We start from the raw sequence: 19,366 nt of genomic DNA on the forward strand, positions 1-19,366 counted from the left end.
AGTAAATACAACTGCATATTAATCAGTTCGACATGCTACATGTCAAAATTGTCCAAAAGAACAAACGCGAGAAAGTTTTTTTTGTTTGTTTGTTTGTTTGTTTTCTTTCTTTTTACACAGGCGGACACACGCGCTACCTCTCGCGTGGGCCCTGATCACTGCTCGCACCGCCTCCTCCGCGCATGTCAACGACACGTGCGTCGTCGGTGACGGTAGCGAGCGCTGTGTCCGTCTGCTAACTGCTTCGTTTCTCGACAATTACCTTTTAATTTTTAAAACTTACGCGGACGCTCACGTATCGTTTGTAAATGGGAGGTCTTCAAAAGAAAAAGGTACGAGTTGACGTCGGGCTAATGTCTGTCTCACGCACATTAATTGCCATAGCAACATGGTTAGCTCGCTAGCTAACGGAGCTAGCTGAGGTTTGTTTTTCCTGAGACTGTCCAAGATGAGCATTTTAGATCTATATATATATATATATATATATATGTAATAAATATTGTTTGTTGGGGTTTTGATGTTCACGTCTGTTCTTGTTTTCCAGTATGAGAGGGGCTCTGCCACCAACTACATCACCAGAAACAAAGCTCGTAAGAAGTTACAGCTGAGTCTCCCAGACTTCAGGTAATGTTACCACGTTGGATGGCACAATCATGGATTAATTGGTTTTAAATCGATATATATTCAGGTGCCAATGTATGTACACATAGTGAAACACTAATACAGCAGATCGGCAACGTCCTCACTTCATGAATTTAATCTAGGGAGGTGATGATTGTTGAGGTTTATGGCACTTTAGGGGCTGTAGTGTGAGGCTGATCTGTTTTATTGATGAGATTTTTGTCCACCACACTCAGATAATGCACACACAATATCAGAAACTAATGTCAGGCTCTTAGTTGGTTATAAAGTTGAATCACCGCCTCCTAAAACAACAACAAACTCGACATTATAGACTTGATGAAGGTAGGTCGATGTATTGCAGGGCAACTTTGCATATACTGACACTTCCTACATTTATTTATTTATTTAATTGATCTATAATCATAACCAGATTATTTTATAATACTATCCAATATTGCCATTAAATAGTCCTGCTCACTGATTTGCAGTATTGTCTGCAATGGGGCCAGTGATATGAAGGGTATTTCTACTTTGGTATTAACAGTATGGAAAATATCTCAGATGGTTGCTAATAATTGGCATTAGAGCTGCACCAATGATTATTTTCTTTAATGATTACTTTGGACGTTTTCCCCCTATTAATCATTTAGTCCATGACCTCAGGAAATCACATAACATTTCTCACCATTAGTTACATATCAGGATGCAAGCAGCCATGTCACAGTTAAATAATTCCTGATCCCTCTCTGATTTTCAGGCGACTGTGCATCCTTAAAGGCATCTATCCTCATGAGCCCAAGCACAAGAAGAAGGTGAACAAGGGCTCTACAGCCGCAAGGACCTTCTACCTGCTGAAAGACATCCGCTTCCTGCTGCATGAGCCGATCGTTCGCAAGTTCAGGGACTACAAGGTATCAAGGGCATATTTTTTGCTGATTAAGTTCAACACCACCATGTTTTTAAGCATAAGTCTTCATTTAACTGTGTTAAAAATGGTTTCCTGTTGTGAATAAATGGCTTTCTCCCACACTAAGAAAGTAACTCAAGGGAAATCAGTAGCTTTTTTTAAGATTGAAGATGGTCTTTGATTTAAATGTTATTAGTTCCTTGGTAATGAATTGTTGTTTCTCTGGTGATGTATTGTGCAGTAATTGTCAATTTTCTTATTGTCGAAATGTTTTATCCTAACAGGTGTTTGTACGCAAACTTAAGAAGGCTTATGGGAAAACAGAGTATTCTGATGTGGAGAGACTGAGGGAGAACAAGCCATCCTACAAATTGGACCACATCATCAAAGAAAGGTGAGACAGTTCTCCACACTCAACATAGGAGGCGTTGTTGAGCTTAACTGTCTTTCTCAGAGTATCAGCAGAAATGACTGGGTAGCTGCAGATTGTGGGAAAGGCATGTCAGCAGCTTTTTTAAAGAGCCCTAATGACAAATTATTTTAAAATTATATATATTTCTTAGATTGTATCAAGTTGTATTGCCTCACTGGTGCTTCTTTTCGTGGCAGATACCCCACCTTCATCGATGCTCTCCGTGATATCGACGATTCCCTCTGCATGTGCTTCCTCTTCTCCACCTTCGCCCGAACAGGAAAATGTCACGTTCAGACAATCCAGCTGTGCAGACGCCTCACCGTGGAGTGGATGAATTTTGTGATAACATCTCGTGCCCTCAGAAAGGTGACAGTTTACATTAAACAGCAAATATTAGGGTGTTTTTATTTGTTTGCCAAATAGATGAAATGTGGGGTATACAGATATTTCTTGAGTTCGTTGACCTCTGTTTTGTAATAACATGTCTTTTCCTTGCAGGTTTTCATCTCCATCAAGGGGATATATTACCAAGCTGAGGTGATGGGACAACTCATCACATGGCTGGTGCCATATCAGTTCTCTCATGATGTAAGTGAATGAATGATGAAACGCAGTCTGTAGGGATTATGTTAATAATCAACAGTCACGTATCACTATTATGGGATTACACTGAAGGTAGACTCAGCATCTGTCAGCAAACACTGTTGCTGTGATACAGAAAAACATTTTAGGCTGATCAAGCTACTCTGGAGTTTTATGGAGCTACTCTTTTGTTTACAGGACTGTTAAAATGACTGGCTGCCCCATGTTTGTGTGCTCCAGAGATCATAATTTACTATAAATGTTTGCACTTTTGTTTATTAATTATACCACTGAGACTAAGTTAAACTCTTTTTTTTGTTTTTTTTTTGCCCTTAAGCACCCAACAGATGTCGACTACAGAGTAATGGCAACTTTCACAGAGTTGTACACCACTCTTCTGGGGTTCATCAACTTCCGACTCTACCATTCCCTCAACCTGCTCTACCCACCAAAGGTATCTTTGAGTCTGACAGCTTTTCTCTATATGTGTAAGAAATTATGTTTAATGTCTTCTTTACGTGATAGCAGTTTACATAGTGAGTCAAATTCATCACACTGTTTCAAATGGCTATGTTTTATTTTTGACAAAAATACTTCTCTCTCTTCTGTGACGATTGCTGTAAGAATCAAGTTGTACGATATGACTCATGATTGATTAATGGCCATTAAGAGGTCACCTATTAGCACACTTGTACTCTGTTAATGTTTTCCCTCCTTTGGCAGCTGGACAGTAAAACTGAGTCGGAGCTGAAGGAAGAGGACGAGGATGACTATGCCATGAATTCAGAAAGCTACCTAGAGGTGAGGCTCTTTGATCTTGAAATATTTTAAAGGATCTGTTTTGGATCACGTTTACCTCTTGGTGCTATATAATCATACAGATCATTTTTGTTATATTGGGTGAACTGACTCAAGCAAATATTCATTATTGAATTATTTAGTTGGTTGCTTTGTTGATGGAGCCCTCTGCTTCTGCACCCCTGCTGTGCTAATGCACTGGTCTAATTAAAAAGAAATGTGGGGGGTATGTTGTTTGTTTATGCAATGCGCAATCAGTCTGAACACTTTCTAATTGCATCTGGTGGTTTGAATCTGTACCAGTACAAAACGGGACATCCATTAAACCTGATGCAAAGCAGTGTTTCTACACACAAAGAGGCATTATTAGCAACAAAAATACATTCTTTGACAGTACACACCATAGTCCTTCCACTTAACTACTTTTAATTTGTGTGTGGTGATAGTGGTAATAAGACATTACAATGGAACATGTTGCCCTACTGGGAAAATCTGGACACTACAAAATGATTGGTTATTCACATTAATGATGTGAAAGTGTTCATGTAATAATAAAATTAAGGATAGTTGATCTAATACTGTGTTTTTCTTTGCTGTGCAGAAACTGTCAGCTCTGAGTTCCAGTCTGGCGCGGGTGGTTTCTACAGCAGAGGAGGAGGAGGCTGAACTTGACCAGTTTCCCGACGAGGGGGTAAGAAGACCCTAGTTATGATACTGAGTGTGATCAAAACATGCAGGAAAACAACAGTTAATGAACTAATTTAGAGGTCCCAGGTCATTGTCTGAGTCAGAAGCTTTTTGAGGTGTGAGACTGGGGGATTACACCTCTTATGTTTGGTTGCTATGGATGGTATGTTTCTCACCCTGGGAGTCTTGTTTTGCCCAACTGGTTTGAGGTTCTCATGTATTAGTGCTGTTTCACTAGAGGGACTTTCCAGTAATCCAGAAACATTTCTAGAAATTTAAAAGAAACATTACCTGCATTTCAACTACAGTTCCTGGTTTGGTTCTCAGGTTGGCAACAATGAGTCCGTACATCTCTGCAAATACCAGGGTGGAGTGTGCAGTGCTGATTCATCATTCTTTCAGGCTTTGCACAACAGTGAATTCAAAAATATCTATATGAATGTTTCTACTTTCGTGCTTTTCTTCAGGAGGACATTGAAAAGCTGGAGGCGAGGGAAAAAGAACAGAAACAGCTGGAAGCTCAGAAAAAGCTTTTTGACGGGCTCAAGTTCTTCCTCAACAGAGAAGTGCCCCGAGAGTCGCTGGCTTTTGTCATCAGGTGACTCAGAGCAGTAAAACTCTCAAGACATTTTGAGTTTCACAGGGACAATTCAGAAACTATCCTTGTAGAGCTCAAACTAACACACAACCCTTTTCTCTATGCTTTGTGTATTGCTTCTGCCTTCCAGGTGTTTTGGTGGGGAGGTGTCCTGGGACAAGTCTGTTTGCATTGGTAGCACATATGAAGTGACAGATGAGACCATCACGCATCACATTGTTGACAGACCCAACGTCGATAAACAGTATATCAACAGGTAAATGATTGTTTTGTTCTTTCTTTTTAACCTCTTCTTGCACATAGAACACATCAGTTTTTAAATGGCCAATTCGATTTGTAGTATATTTCTGAATACAGGAAGTCTCCGCTGATTGATGCTCCTTGGTGCTCCTCTCTCCTTGTACATTACCATATCCTCTACAATGCCTCCTTTCAGAATCGTTCCTCTGCTCTCTTGCACCAAAACAGGCCTCTGTTCTTCATCATGTTTGACAGACCCTGTCCTCTTTCTTTATCTCCCTCACATATTCCTTCAGCAGAGACTAAAAAAAGATCCTCAGTGTATATAAATACAAGATATGCGCTCTTTGTTTTCATATGAGAACAGGGAAATAAACAAAATGCATCACAAGAGGTTCTTTTAATAGATTTTACTATGATGGTATCTGTTTCAGGTACTACATCCAGCCTCAGTGGGTGTATGACTGTGTCAATGCCAAAATCGTCCTGCCTGTGGAAGACTACTTCCTTGGAGTGACTCTGCCCCCCCACCTCTCCCCCTTCGTGGAGGAGAAGGACGGAGACTACGTGCCCCCTGAAAAACTAAAGATCATGGCTTTACAACGAGGAGAAAAACCTGGTACGGACCTACGCTTTTTTTCTGGTGTCATCTTTTACATACTGTGTATATAATACATTTTCACATTCTATAAACACACTCACTTAATCATAGTGATTATAATTAGGATGTTGATGTATTTAGTCTTCAGTCAGTGTTCAAGCCATGATTATACACATGTAATAGTAAGTTAATTATGTGACTTCTAAAAATAATGCACCTGTAATAAATTATGTGACTTCTAAAAATAATGCACCTGTAATAAATTAGGTGGCTCATTGTAGGAGGTGAATGTGTTTTTATACTAAAGAATATTATTTTCTATTGATTAGAGTAAAAACAAATCTCTTACATTCATCGTGAGTCTGTTAAAATAATTAAACAGTAAGCCTAAAAATAAATGTTTTCTTATGGGCTGGGTAAATTCAGACCGTGGACATATAATTTATATATTTTACTTCCGTCGTAGCCCATGGACAGGAGGACGAGGAAGAAGAGGAAGACGAGGAGGAGGGTGAGGATGAAGAGGAGGAAGATGACAACGAAGAGGAGGAAGATGATGAAGAAGAGGCAGATGAGAAGAGTCTTAAGAAGATGGAAGAGCAGAGATCCAAGGGCAAGGTAAGAGACTTGGAACCCTTTACTATCCGTCTTTTCCTGTTTATACAAACTAGTGGAGCCTGTAATCAAATCTCCTCTCCTTCCTTTTTTTTTAAGTCTCTGCAAGTCAAAGTGACGCCTGGCAAAATGAAGGTAGAAAACCCAGCACGCTTGGAGGAGGAGGAGAAAGCAGAGGAGAAACGTCTGGCCATCATGATGATGAAGAAAAAGGAAAAGTACCTCTACGACAAGATCATGTTTGGAAAGAAGAGAAAAGTCCGAGAGGTTTGTTCCGTTTTTTTGTTGATTGAATATGGATTCACGTATAGATAAGACTGTTAGTGCAGCTGTGTGCGCAGATAACATTCTTTGGATCCTTTATGTTCTGTATGAGGCATTGTATCTCGGGCTGAGAATGTTTAACAGTATTGTATAGAGTACATTCAAACCCAGCGATGACCCCCCTGGAGTTCACTGACCTCTGAAATGCCATTAACTCTATTCATTCTCCTCTTCCAGGCTAACAAGCTTGCAGCCAAGAGGAAGGCCCACGACGATGCTGAAAAATCAAAGAAGAAGAAGAAGACCAGAAAATGACTCGTCTGTTGATGTATTTGTCAGACTGACATTATGTATTTAACTTCATGAGATAGTGTGTTACAGGTTGACATGTCATTTGACATGTCATAAAACCTGTAAGTGCATTAGAGAGCTCTGTGGGTGAGTTGTATGCACCGTGATGTAGGTGCATTGACCTCTGCATAATTTCAAGCTGAAGTGCAGGATGTGGTATATGATGACAGTGTAATTATTAATGTAAAAGTGACTGTTTGCCTTTGTTTGTACGAACTGTTCCACAATACACAAAATATTTCTTCCACTTTATTCTAAGATCTGTATTTGAAACGGTCTGTATTTTAAAGTAAAAATACAACAGATTAAGCCTTTTACTTGTGATCTTGCAACAATAATCATGTTTTTGAGGTTTCTTACTGTTGTTTAGCTACTGTGTGTTTTGGCATATTAAAGAAGGAGTTTATATTCAAGAAAGATTAGTAACGCTTCAAGTGAGCAGTTAGTCAGTGTGTCACTTCCCACAGCTGTGTATAAATCCAAAGAGATGCTCACAAAATATGGAAATACTGTCCACATCTGCAGTGGGCAAAGGCTGAGGGCACCGTGCTGCTGTTGAAGGGGTCGTCGATTTTTCCACATATGGGCAGTGGGTGTTGATGACGAAGGAGAGCAAGCCCCTCTGCCCTCTGAGATGCTGCAGCGATCGCAGTGGGCCTGAAGGCCAGGCCAGTCGTGCCCCGCTCTCCTCAATCTCCTCATTCAGTTTGTGACACTCCCTGCCCCCTCTCACCCTGATCTGCATTCCACGCATGCCCACCCAGTCCACTTCTCAGCCTGGCACTCTGGGTGTCTGCAGCAAAGGCGCGCCCTACTCAACAAAAGCAGCAGTGTCATGTCTGAGCATGATGAATGTGGGATGAGCAGCACGAATCCAGTGTGCCTTCCAGGAATGGGGGAGTGTGTAGAGCGAGAGTTCGCTCGCACGTACTGTAATAGATGAAGCGTTATGAGCACATATTGCTCCATCCTGGCTACCAGAGCCAAATAGACTGTCACTCTTGGTTGAATGTTCATTTCATTCTCTATTGAAATGTCTGTGCTGTCCTGCACAAGAGCTTGTATTGAGAATGGCAGGTTCACAAGCACAAGTTAACAGGTTTACTGTATACCATAACTCACAGGTCTCAGAGATGAAATATTGATATTAATGCAAACATTGCAGAAAAAGATTTATCATTTAATCATAGAAAGACAGTTTCAAGCATATGCACAGCATTGTTGCGTGTGGCTATGCAGGTGGCTTTGTTTAGATAATTGTCCAATATGTATGCTAATTTTAATAGCTGTCCTGTGTATATTCCTCCTACAGCATGTATAGACATCAATGCCAAATAAGCATTTCAAACAATACAGACACAGAGCAGTGCTGATCAAGTGGTACAAGTAGAGCTTTGTGCTTTGGCTTTCTGTATTTTTTTTCATGCTGCTTTCCACCCCTCCTATCAGCTTGCAGCTCAGACTCCAGTGTCTGCACTGAATAGCTCTCTGTATGTAGACACAGAATAGGGGCTATACAGCCTCTCTTCCCTGCCTCTCCCTCCCTCCCTCACTCTCACTGACAAGTGCATGTCCCCTGACAGAGACCCTGACGTCACAGGTGGCTAGATGAGCCTCCCTGCAGTGCTTTATTCAACGAGATCACATTTGGAATTGAAAGTTGAGGGAGGGAGGGGGAGGGCGGGGTGGCAGGTATCCTGAGGCATCAGGTGTTCATGCAGCGAGAAAGAGGAGAAGAGGGACAGCAAACAGATGAATGAGCTCTATAGCACTGGACATGTGATAAGGGGAGACCAGGACTGTGCTGGGTCTATAACAGTATGTGTACGTCAAGATCAGACATAAGAACAGCTGTAGGAGGGAGATCAACTTGTATTAGTCATCTGGAACTGGATGGAAAGGAAGAAGACAATGCAGCTGGATAAGAAAAACATCCATTAGTTTCTCTTTGGATTTATACATGAGGGTAAGAAATCATTCTTCAGTGTTTTTATTGAATTAAGAGTTTTTGTAAAACTGATAATGGTGTTAATCATTTTATGTACGAAAAACAACATAGTCCTGACATTATTATACTAACACCTTCAGCTATGTACACATGAATTGCAGACAAGGAAAATAGTTCAACATAATCTGAGTTGAACTGAGTTCACATTGAACCAGAACAGTAAATAAGTCTGTGGGTCTGATGTGCCGCCACACAAAGCTCAGGGTAAACATTCCCAGGCTGAATATGGGCTGTAATATTGCCTGTTGCAACTTTTTTAATGTTTAATATGTGAGAGAACATTTCAGGATAATGGGTGAAGTTACATCCAACAAGGACACACCGAGGTGATATGGTACTTTTTTTTGGGGGGGGAACTTAAGCAAACAATTATATCAACTAGCAGACTAAAAGAATAACACTTCCTGTTATATGTCCAATAGGATCTCAGGTTTGGAGGTTATAGCAGGCAGCAGGAGAGAAAATAATGTCCCTTGAAATTCATTCGGCATTACTACAGTTGAACTTCTCCTCAAATGTCCCCCGACGGAGCGGCTTCTGATGGGAGAAAGAAAGCTCTCTCACCCAGCGACGTGCGGTCATCATGGAAAAAATTAAATATATAATAAACAAATAAACGAAATGGTTATATTTATCAAACGGTTTGAACTATGCACTCATTTTCCATTTAACTTAAACAATTTTGATTGTTTTTTTTTAATTAAAAATCGCAGAATTTTCGCATTTCCGCTTCAGGTACGGGGAAGAGACGCAAGGTGAGGCAGCAGCAATAAGCTGAGCCTCACCTTAATGCGCAATCCCTCACAAACTGTGCTCTGCCATGCAATGAGAGCGTGTCTCTCTGTATGTTGCAAATCAAATGTTTCAAACACTTTTAATATATGCTCCCCTGACTTTCCATAGTTTAGCTGGTGTATGTAATATGTGTGTGTGTGTGTGTGTGTGTGTGTGTGTGTAACCTGTTTCGTGTGCTCAGCGATCTTACAACGGCAGTGAAGCGGCACTAGGGGGCACTCGTGAGCCCAGACTGCGCAGCTGCAGAGTAAGTTAGGCCATGTTCACAAGTCTTAATGCTCAATTTGGATTTTTTTTTGCTCAGATCCGATTTTTTGTTTGGCTGTTCACGTTACCTTTTAAAATGTAGCCTATATCAGATTCCTGTGTGAACTGTTTGCGGTTTCGAACTGACCCGCATGTGCAAAAGAACAATAGCAATGACATCAGACGCAGCACGCTGTTGCACTAAAGTTAGGGAGGTTATGGAGGAAGTAAGCATTTTCGCTTTTATTTCAAAATGTTTGCGTCGTGGCAGCCGTAACATTAATGAGCAGGTGCTGAGGAGGAGAAGAATGAAGAGAAAGAGCCAAATTGGCTATTTAGGCCTTTTGCAGGCTTATGGCTGCAAATTACTTATTATTATTAACTTATTATTAACTCGCCGGCGCATAATTGTGACAAATGTTGATGTAGATTGACGTAAAAGTTGCATCAAATCCGCCTTGGTTGTTCACACTGCTGCTGCATTGAAAAAAATCTGACCTGGGTCTGATTCAGGACCACGTATGGAAGTGGTCTAAATCTGATTTGAAAAAATCTGATCTGGGCAGTGTTTACACTATTTTTGAAGAAGTCTGACCTGGTCACTTGACCCCAGATTTGGGCCACTTTTGCCTGGAGTCTGAACGTGGTTACAATTAGTGAGTCAAGTGCAGTGATCTTTTTTTTCCCCCTCTTGAACACCTCCTGCCATATGTTTTTGTTGTTTATTTGAGTATTCAGGTGTCAATCTGTCATTATCCAATCAGGGTCTATTAGGGATAAGTATGGGGTAACCTACCGGATTCTGAGAGGGCGGGATTAAGAGAGTAACAGAGTGGAGAGAGTGAGAGATAGAGAGACGCTGTGCAGTTGCTAGTCGGGAGGAGAAGGACGGCGCATGTGCGTGTGAGGAGCCGGGTTTTCCTACATGGACTAGTTTCACAACTTTTCTTCAGCAGCCACTGGACAGAGGTTTTGAACTGCCGTTAAACTTCCAATAAAAGCAGGGTCCCTAATAGATGCAGGTCTCTTTTAAAAGCCTGGTGTGGCTACACGTTTTGACAAATCAACGCAGGTCTCCAATAGAGGCCTGGTCTGGATTTTATAGAAATTATCTTGATGTATAAAACCTCTTAAAACCCACCGGGTCGCCCGCTTGAGCGAGTTTTAAGTCGTTTTGATCTCCTACACAAATATAAATGTTTAAACTTCTGTCAATATGTACATAATGCACATCCTTAGATCAGTTATAGATTCTCCACAATTCAATCTTTCACTATATTTTACGAAAACTATCAACAACAAAGTTTAACGTTAATTCATTCTGACTTACCGGTAACATGGTAAACAAGAGAGATGGAAAAAAAAACCTCTGAAGCGATCATAATAATCATGTTAGTTGTCAAATTTGCTAAACAAAACTCAAGAGAAGCAGCAGTTAGAGTTTAGTTTAATTTTGTGCTAAAGGAATTAGGAAGAGGCCTGTCCCAAATAGAGGCCTGTCCCCAATAAAGGCTGGGGGAGTTCAGTGATTTAAGCATATAAATGCCCGGGAAGAAGTTTTACGGTAAACAAACAACGTTGCTATCCAGTGTGAGTGTAATCAAAACGGATATTCACATGAGCTCCAACTGCACGCCAGGATGCATGGTACCATAAACTGAACAAACTAAAAACCCCGGGTATTTTCTTTGATTTATTTACATTTTTATTTGGTTCATGTTGAATAAATGTTCCCCTATTTTTTTTAATTGAAACTGTGTGTGTACTAATTATTCATGTTGCAAATGGAGTAAACATTGTGTTTTATGACTGAAAAGGAAAGTGGTTATTAAAAAGTATGCATGGGAGTTAACTGAACTTGGCCTCTCTGCACCGTAGTGAAAATCCGATTATCTAGTCGATGTAAATGCATAGAAAGTTCATATTTAGTAGGCTCTTATCAATTCACCTCCCATGCTAAATTGTTTAAAAGTAATCAAGGTAAACATTTTGTTACAAATTAGAATTGAGTAGGAGGGCTACATTTATAAATCTGATTCTGATGAAGTCAGTGCCTCACCAGCCATGAACCTCACCGCACGTCAGTGCTCTCACATGCCTCCATAATAGCCCCTTCATGGAGCCCAGACAAAGAGCAGAAATATTCCTCTTAGCTGTGTTTGAAGAGTAATGTTTGTATAATGCTCTGATGATAAGACTGAAACTAAAATGTAACTCTACAGTTCATAGGACAGAGGCATGCATAGTAACTCAGGCCAACATGACATAACCCAAAGCTGGACACCAAAAAACAGAACCCCACTAAATTTAAGACTAGACTGGGATTGTCAAATGACTATCATAGTTATTCACCAGGTATTCATTAAAACGCTGGTGTGTGATTTACAAACATGATCATGGACAAAAGTAGTGTAACTTCAGGTATTATCTCTAACAGAAAAGGAGAGAAAATGCCCCAAACACCTTATCAGAGGATTGTCAACACACCCAGCTCCACAGACGGGAAGAAAAATGGAAAACTTGCACTGTTTGAATTCTGAATTTAAATTCTTTATCTCAGATTTCTTTCAAAATATTAACATAATCAGTTGGACAATTGTTGAAAAACTAAAATCCCATAGTAGTAATACAGAAAGTGATGATTTATGTATTGATCTAGTACACAAGGGGGTGTCACTGTAATGTTTCAGGTTTGGGCCTGAATGACCGCAAGCAATCACATGAGTTATAGTCTTGTAGTTTATGTTGTGGAGCACTAGTACAGTGAAAGACTGTAAACAATGGTAGCAGGGATAACAATCATTTGCATCTTGGAAGCAGTCACATAATATAAAGTCTTTGTTGTCACGACAGGTGCTGTCTATTAATGGCAGTAGTGTCTATGTAATGAAGCTAACCTCCAGAGGTGTCTGATCTGTATGTGACTGTCAGCTGAAACTCTCTATACTTTATGTCGTACACAGTAGTGGAAAGTACAACTTTGAGGTACTTCTGTATTTACATTTTATGCTACATTTCCTTACTTTACTTCATTATTTGACAGCTGTAGTTACAAGTTACATTGCAGATAAGATCATTAAATACAAAGCATTATTAAAGGTTTAAAGAGCCGTTCCCAACCTTATTGGCTTGTAAATCCTAAACGATCAAAGCTCCCCTCATGTATATGGGTTGTTAGCAATGCCACTAAAGAGACATTTCCCCTCTCAGATTGTTCTATTATAGTAACTGTTTGTGGTCCAAAAAATGTATCTATTATCTCACAAAAAAGCAAACTTAGAGAAAAGTCTGAAAACGAAGATAATTTCTTCTATCAGAACTTTATTTTCTTCAATACTGTTCTCTTCCATTATTCTTATGACCATTCATGTTTATCTTGTGACCCTTTTGAGGGACCCAAACCCTAGATTGGGAACCACTAGACTGAACTCCCAGAACTGTATATAAAGTATTTAAAACTAGCTCCACCTCCAGCAGCTACAACAGTAATAATATATCAGTCACAGGCCATTTTACGTTTGATACTTTAAGTACTTTTGACTGATAATACTGAATTCAGGTGGACCTTTTCCTTGTAATGCAGTATTTCTACATTTTAGTGTTGGTACTTGTATCAAAGCAAAGGATCCAAGTTCTTCATCCACCAAGTCCTCCATCCTAGACAGCAAATAGGTAACAAAAACTATTTGTTTTCTGTTTTTAAAGATGTTCTCTAAACTGAGCTTTAACTGATTTTAACTAATGACTTTGCTCTGTTCCTTGCTGCAAAAGTACATTATTCATCACAATTTACGGTGATCAGGGTTGTCTCATGGTGAGGTCAGCTCAGAATGTGTTTTAGCTGATAGAAAAGAGTAAAATGAGGAGAAAACTCTTTTTATCTGCTGAGTTTGATGCAAATCAGTAAAAAGAAATGCCTAAAAAAATAAATATATATAAAAGTTTAGAGCACTTTCACTGAAATCTGATTTTCAGCTTTACAAAATGTATTCAGAATAAATATTGATATGATTGTTATAGCAATAAAAGCCGGCTCTGTGTTGGAGTCACATTGGGTCACATAATGCTGCAAATTCCAGCTGGAGTGTGTAGCTGAGTCAGCAGGTGGCTCGTCTTACCGCAGTCTGCAGGGGGGAATGCAATATCACTTTCCATGGTAATGCATTATTTATTCTATGGGGGAGCTGAGAAACACTGGGTGGCTCATTTCAAGTCCCAAGTATGTCATTTTGTAGCTCACCATGCAATTTTAACGACACCCTGTGTTTAAAATGTTTATGAAGTGGACAGCCAAGTGAAAAGAGGTTCTCTGTGAAACCGTGTCAAAAACACTGAGAATGAGCCTCCCTGTGGGCAAATATTCTTGAGCACCTTAAATTATGGTCCCACTGATGACGATACTCTACACAAGAAATAACAGTTTTTGGAGCTGCCATTACTGAATCACTTAAAGTTGTCTGACCCAGATAATCAGGTGCATGACAGCATCACATACTAACAAAACTCCAATCCTCTCCTTTCCTCTCGGTCACACTGTCATTTTTAAACCACTGAATAACAGAATTCAGATTGCTAATCTTATTCCAGGTGGTCCGCACATTTACATGAATGTCAGAAATATGATGTAGCCCTGTAACAAACACTACCATTTGTGAATAACAGAATACTAAAATCACCAGTTGAATATACACCTCACTGTCACAGTCAAACACGGTAACGCTGTAATGTGTTTGTTACAATTTTAGGCTACAGCTTTATATTTTAAAGGTGTTCACGTTATTGTGTCCACTCCAGTAGAAACCAGAGAACAGAGATTGTAACTGATAGAGTCACTTTACACTTTAATTTATCTCCAAGTAGCTATCTAAATAAATCATTCACAGTGCTGTCATTGTGTCCACAAAGCCTCTTACTAGCAAAGAACATTCTAGTTTTGGCTTTCTTGTTTCTATGTTAAAAAAATAAACAAAAAATGCTTATTATGACGACGACGACGGCGATGATGATGATGATGATGATGATGATTATGATGAATATGATATAGAATAGATGCTCTGTGTTTTTAAGGTTCGACTCTACTGGATCATGGCTGGCAAGCAAGGGAGGCAGTGGAGGTCCATGTGCAAAGGCCTGGTCCTAGGCACCCTCCTGACCAGCTGCATGATCCTGCTTTACTGCCTCTCCACTCCTCAGATGCACATCAGTCTGCCTGAGTAAGACTCATCACACTGGTGTACATGTGTTCTGTAGGAAATATGATGTAAAATATGCAGTATATTAAATTTCCTGAGCAATTACTGTATATTAGAGCTGAAACTAATATTTAATTGACAGAAAAAATATAACTTAAGTCATTTTTCAGGCAAAAATGTCAAATATGTTTGTGGTTACAGCTTCTTAAATGTAACCACTTTAAATTTCTGACTGACTGACTTCATCAGTATTACCAGCACATTTATTATTTGATTGTTTTCCTCTCTGTAGGGTTCCAGTGCCTTACTCATGTGCCCACCGTCCATCCCACCTCCACCCCAAACCAACCACAAACAGCTCACAACAAACCACTGGCCAGACCTGCACTCCTAAAGTGGATATCATGTTCATGAAGACCCACAAAACAGCCAGCAGCACCTTCCTCAACATCCTTTTCCGCTTTGGAGAGAAGTACCGGCTCAAATTTGCCTTCCCTGACAGCAGGAATGACTTCTTCTACCCGTCTTTTTTCCAGCGCTCCCAGGTCAAAGACTACAGACCTGGAATGTGCTTCAATGTTATCTGTAATCATTTGCGCTTCAATGCACCCGAGGTGGCCAAGCTGCTACCTATGGACACTTCCTATATCACTATTCTGCGAGACCCCGCAGAGCTTTTTGAGTCTTCCTTCCACTACTTTGGCCGTCTGGTGCCTTTGACATGGAAGATACCAGGTGATGACAAGCTGACTGAGTTTCTACGTGACCCCCATAGCTACTTTGATCCAGAGGGCTTCAACTCTTTCTACCTCAAGAATCTGCTGTTCTTCGACTTTGGACAGGACAACACTTTGGAGCTGGATGATCCGCGGGTGGAAGAGGGAATCAAATTCATCACTGACCATTTTCAGCTGGTCATGTTGGTGGAATACTTTGAGGAATCACTCATTCTGCTCAAGGATGCCCTCTGCTGGGAGATGGACGACTTGCTCTTCTTCAAGCTCAACGCCCGTAAGGGATCCACTGTGTCTAAACTGACCCCTGAGCTGAGGGCCAGGGCTCTTGAGTGGAACGCTATTGACTGGAAGCTATACCAGCATTTCAACCAGACTTTTTGGAGGAAAGTAAATGCATACGGACGTCAGCGGATGGCTGAGGATGTGGCAGAGCTCAGGAGAAGAAACGCGGAGATGGCCTCCATCTGCATTGAGGGCGGTCGTGCTGTAGAAGCTGGCAGCATCCAAGAGACAGCCATGCAGCCCTGGCAGCCCATCGGAGAGAAGTCCATCATGGGCTATAACCTGAATAAGAATGTGGACAAGGCGCATCGCAAGTTGTGCCGTAAGATGTTGATGCCAGAGCTTCAGTACTTAACAGAGCTTGGGGTGAACCTGTGGATCACCAAGCTGTGGGGCCATGTACGAGATATCATTAACTGGTGACTAGGCACGTCAGCAAGAGGGGCCAATTCAACTCTGACAGACTGTATTAAAAGAAGTCTGACTGTGTGGCTGACACATTTCAATCTTATGACTTGCCTCATTTTAATGAAATGTTTCCACATTGACTTGTTTGCATTTCATATGACTGTGTACTGTAATGTATCTGATGGGTGCTTAAGAAAAAAAAAGACATTGTAGATTTCACAATCTACAAATACTGAACCAGTTTACTACACACAGATGAGGCTTAGTATTGTTCTCTATGTTTGTGAGTTAGTTTTCAAAAATTAAAATGTTCTTACTCTCAGATGTGAGCTAATGGAGTAGATGAGTGAACAAAGAAGTTCAGGACTAATTGTATGAGCCCATTTAATAGATAAAAACAAAAATGTTGCCATCCCTGCCAAACTTTGAAGGTTGTTTGATGACATGGAAAGAATGGTACTTTACTTTGAGGACTGTTAACCTCTTCGATGTCCATCCCCCAAAAGTTGAAACATTGAATCCCGACTAAGAGCTAAAATCCAGATGTGAAGGTAGTGAATATAAGTATTACATCCCACTTTACTGTCTATGGAGGACAAAATCAGCCATTATTTAAACACTACATTACAAACACCGGACATTTCTGATGGCAGACATTGTCACTTGTCTTGAGAGCGCAGGTGCAACTAATAACATTAATGATTGCTCCGTTCCAGGATCCCAGAACTGCTACATCTAAATCAAATGTAGCACATTTATCTGATTTTCCTGCAGTGACACGTCAAAATGTCAGTCATTAAAAGGGTCTGATAACTAATATGCAAGAAATTACTTAAAATAAAGGGAAAGTACAGCACTATGCAATCAAAAAGACAAATAATGTCCTTACTCGTTAACTTTCCTTGTCCGTTTTTATAGCATATGATACATTATATGTTGAGTTTTCTGCAATATGATATTACATTTTTGCTTTTCTTTGGCACTTTGCCGTTGTAGCCAATTCTCCTCTTTCTCCTGATGTCACAATGTTAATCCTTAATAGCATTTGCGGTTTGCCAGGTGTTGTTGGCAGGCACGTTGATGATGTGGTGGTACTTTGTTGCATAGTGAGCCAAAAATGTTTTAAAAATTCATTGTCGGCCAAGTAAGGTAAATCCTATTTGGAAAGGCACTATGACAATGACTAACAGTGTTAAACACCACCTACATGTGTTTACACAGCCTCGTAATCTTATAGCAGCAATAAAGGGAATTAAATAGAAATATACATTTCCTGTTAATGCACTGTATCTCTAATTTTTTTTAAATTTGTGTTCATTCACCTTTGTATCTATGTATTCTATGCATTTAATATTTTGTTTATTGTGTTTTGTATTTAATGGATTTAGTTATTGATTAATTTACCTGTAATTTTCTGATTTTGTCCTCCATACACATCCTTATTTTTCCTGGCAATGTATGATAATCTTTTCATGTGAAAAATTAAATGTAATATTGCATGTATTAAATGTTCCGTCTGATTCATGAAACTGACAGCTTCCTCTCTATCTGTGTTTGTTTCATCATTGAAAAAATATCTCTTTCAAAATATGAACAAACCACCAACTCTTGAGTGAACACACCAGTGTTGGCAGGAGCCACTGGGAATGAACAAATCTAAGAGGATTGTCCTTTTAAAATTAGTTTGGGATGCAGATAATACTCCAAGTGGCAAAGACGGATTAATGGGTCTGCAGGTCCCCGCTGACTGATTAATTAATTACGATTGTAAAAATAAAACATGAAAAAGTCCAAGGAGGGGTGAGTATTTCTATTAAAACTGATGATAATATAAAGTGTTCAAACTTGGACTTTAACTGCAGTTACAATCCAAGTATAATTTTAGGAGACAAATTGGATTTCAGTGTAATCTGTAGCATTATGTGGCATGCTTGATTGAGCCAACAAGGTGTGTGCAGTAGATGGCCACATGCAAGCAATTAGGTTGAACACCAAAATAACAACAGGTCTAAAAACAGGTATTTTTCACAACATTTTGACTTGTCATAATAGGAAAAGCACAGGTGTTACAAATAACCAATAAATACCCATGACAGTGTAACAGTCATCATTAGTTCATCATTCATTTTATTATTTACACCTATCCTTTTCCTACTGTAACAAATCAAAGTGTGTTGTGGTGCTTTTACAGTACCGTGCACTTGTCCCTGGATGAAAAACTTGTCAGAAGATACAATACACATTTAAAATGCAGTACCACTTTCTATTAAAACACACTTATTAGCTGTAACTAATGCCTTATCTGTGATTAATAAATAATGTACTATTGCTTTAAAGAGCAGTATAAGCCAAATTTGTGTTGCCATGGGTTGTGCAGAATCTCTCTGGCAGCTGCACACTCGACCAAAAGCATGCAGTAACTTATAATGTATAAACATCTACAATTGAAGACTTGACGGATTATTAATAAAAAACATTTGTTGGAGAAATTTTCAGGTAACTCAAGTTTGTCTGATGGGCTAGCTCAGTGGTTCCCAACCTGGGGGTTGGGACCCCTACTAGGGGTCGCCAAAGCTTCACAGGGGATAACGATTCTTGATTTTAAGGTGTGCTAGAAAATTTCTAAGCATTTGGTTTGTTTATGTGAAGAAAAGCAAAGTAAATTGTCTAATCGATCAATGGCCAAGCGCCAGGGACAAGAAAACAATACATCTGTCACGGAAGAAGCCTAGTAAGTCTGTATGATTGAAAAATACATAATACAGACAGATAATTGTATAATAAAAGTTCCCATAACAGGAAATAATCTGCTTGAAATTCATCCAAATTAGTCCTTTTACACAAAGTTCATGTAGTTACTGAGTTCACTATTTGGGTTCATTGCACAGTTTTGAGTATAATATGAAATACCAATAAAATATGTCACTTAGTCAGTTTATTAAATAATAGAAAAAGGGGGGGTCCATTGGGAAACAATTGGGCTTAACTTATTAGAAAATAAAAAACTCCTCAATAC

At 39.7% G+C, this 19,366-nt stretch overlaps 2 protein-coding genes across 3 annotated transcripts; both read left to right on the plus strand.

Annotated features, from left to right (window-relative positions):
* Positions 1 to 167: 167 nt before the first annotated feature.
* pes (pescadillo) lies at positions 168 to 6,999 on the plus strand. Its single transcript, XM_051422546.1, has 15 exons — positions 168 to 332; positions 545 to 624; positions 1,382 to 1,535; positions 1,816 to 1,925; positions 2,141 to 2,312; positions 2,445 to 2,534; positions 2,866 to 2,982; positions 3,252 to 3,329; positions 3,928 to 4,017; positions 4,481 to 4,611; positions 4,742 to 4,867; positions 5,286 to 5,470; positions 5,919 to 6,070; positions 6,167 to 6,334; positions 6,569 to 6,999. The coding sequence occupies exons 1-15, from the start codon at positions 309 to 311 to the stop codon at positions 6,644 to 6,646; spliced, it is 1,755 nt and encodes a 584-aa protein (XP_051278506.1). The 5' UTR covers positions 168 to 308; the 3' UTR covers positions 6,647 to 6,999.
* A 1,328-nt stretch (positions 7,000 to 8,327) lies between these two features.
* gal3st1a (galactose-3-O-sulfotransferase 1a) lies at positions 8,328 to 17,879 on the plus strand. 2 transcript variants are annotated; one of them, XM_051422548.1, is made up of 3 exons: positions 8,328 to 8,648; positions 14,799 to 14,944; positions 15,216 to 17,879. In XM_051422548.1, the coding sequence occupies exons 1-3, from the start codon at positions 8,643 to 8,645 to the stop codon at positions 16,363 to 16,365; spliced, it is 1,302 nt and encodes a 433-aa protein (XP_051278508.1). In that variant the 5' UTR covers positions 8,328 to 8,642; the 3' UTR covers positions 16,366 to 17,879. The 2 variants fall into 2 exon arrangements, with proteins under 2 accessions (XP_051278508.1, XP_051278507.1); XM_051422547.1 differs by lacking the exon at positions 8,328 to 8,648 and having other exon boundaries at positions 14,776 to 14,944.
* Positions 17,880 to 19,366: the final 1,487 nt, after the last annotated feature.

This window comes from Dicentrarchus labrax, unplaced genomic scaffold (assembly GCF_905237075.1).
Source record: "Dicentrarchus labrax unplaced genomic scaffold, dlabrax2021, whole genome shotgun sequence".
NCBI classification, from domain to species: Eukaryota; Metazoa; Chordata; class Actinopteri; family Moronidae; genus Dicentrarchus; species Dicentrarchus labrax.

Coding starts and splice junctions, on each gene's coding strand:
- pes (XM_051422546.1), top strand. CDS start 309: ATGGGAGGTCTTCAAAAGAAAAAG. Junction 3,330..3,927: donor ATTCAGAAAGCTACCTAGAG/GTGAGGCTCTTT, acceptor TTTGCTGTGCAG/AAACTGTCAGCTCTGAGTTC. Junction 4,612..4,741: donor TCGCTGGCTTTTGTCATCAG/GTGACTCAGAGC, acceptor TCTGCCTTCCAG/GTGTTTTGGTGGGGAGGTGT.
- gal3st1a (XM_051422547.1), top strand. CDS start 14,781: ATGCTCTGTGTTTTTAAGGTTCGACTCTACTGGATCATGGCTGGCAAG. Junction 14,945..15,215: donor ATGCACATCAGTCTGCCTGA/GTAAGACTCATC, acceptor TCCTCTCTGTAG/GGTTCCAGTGCCTTACTCAT.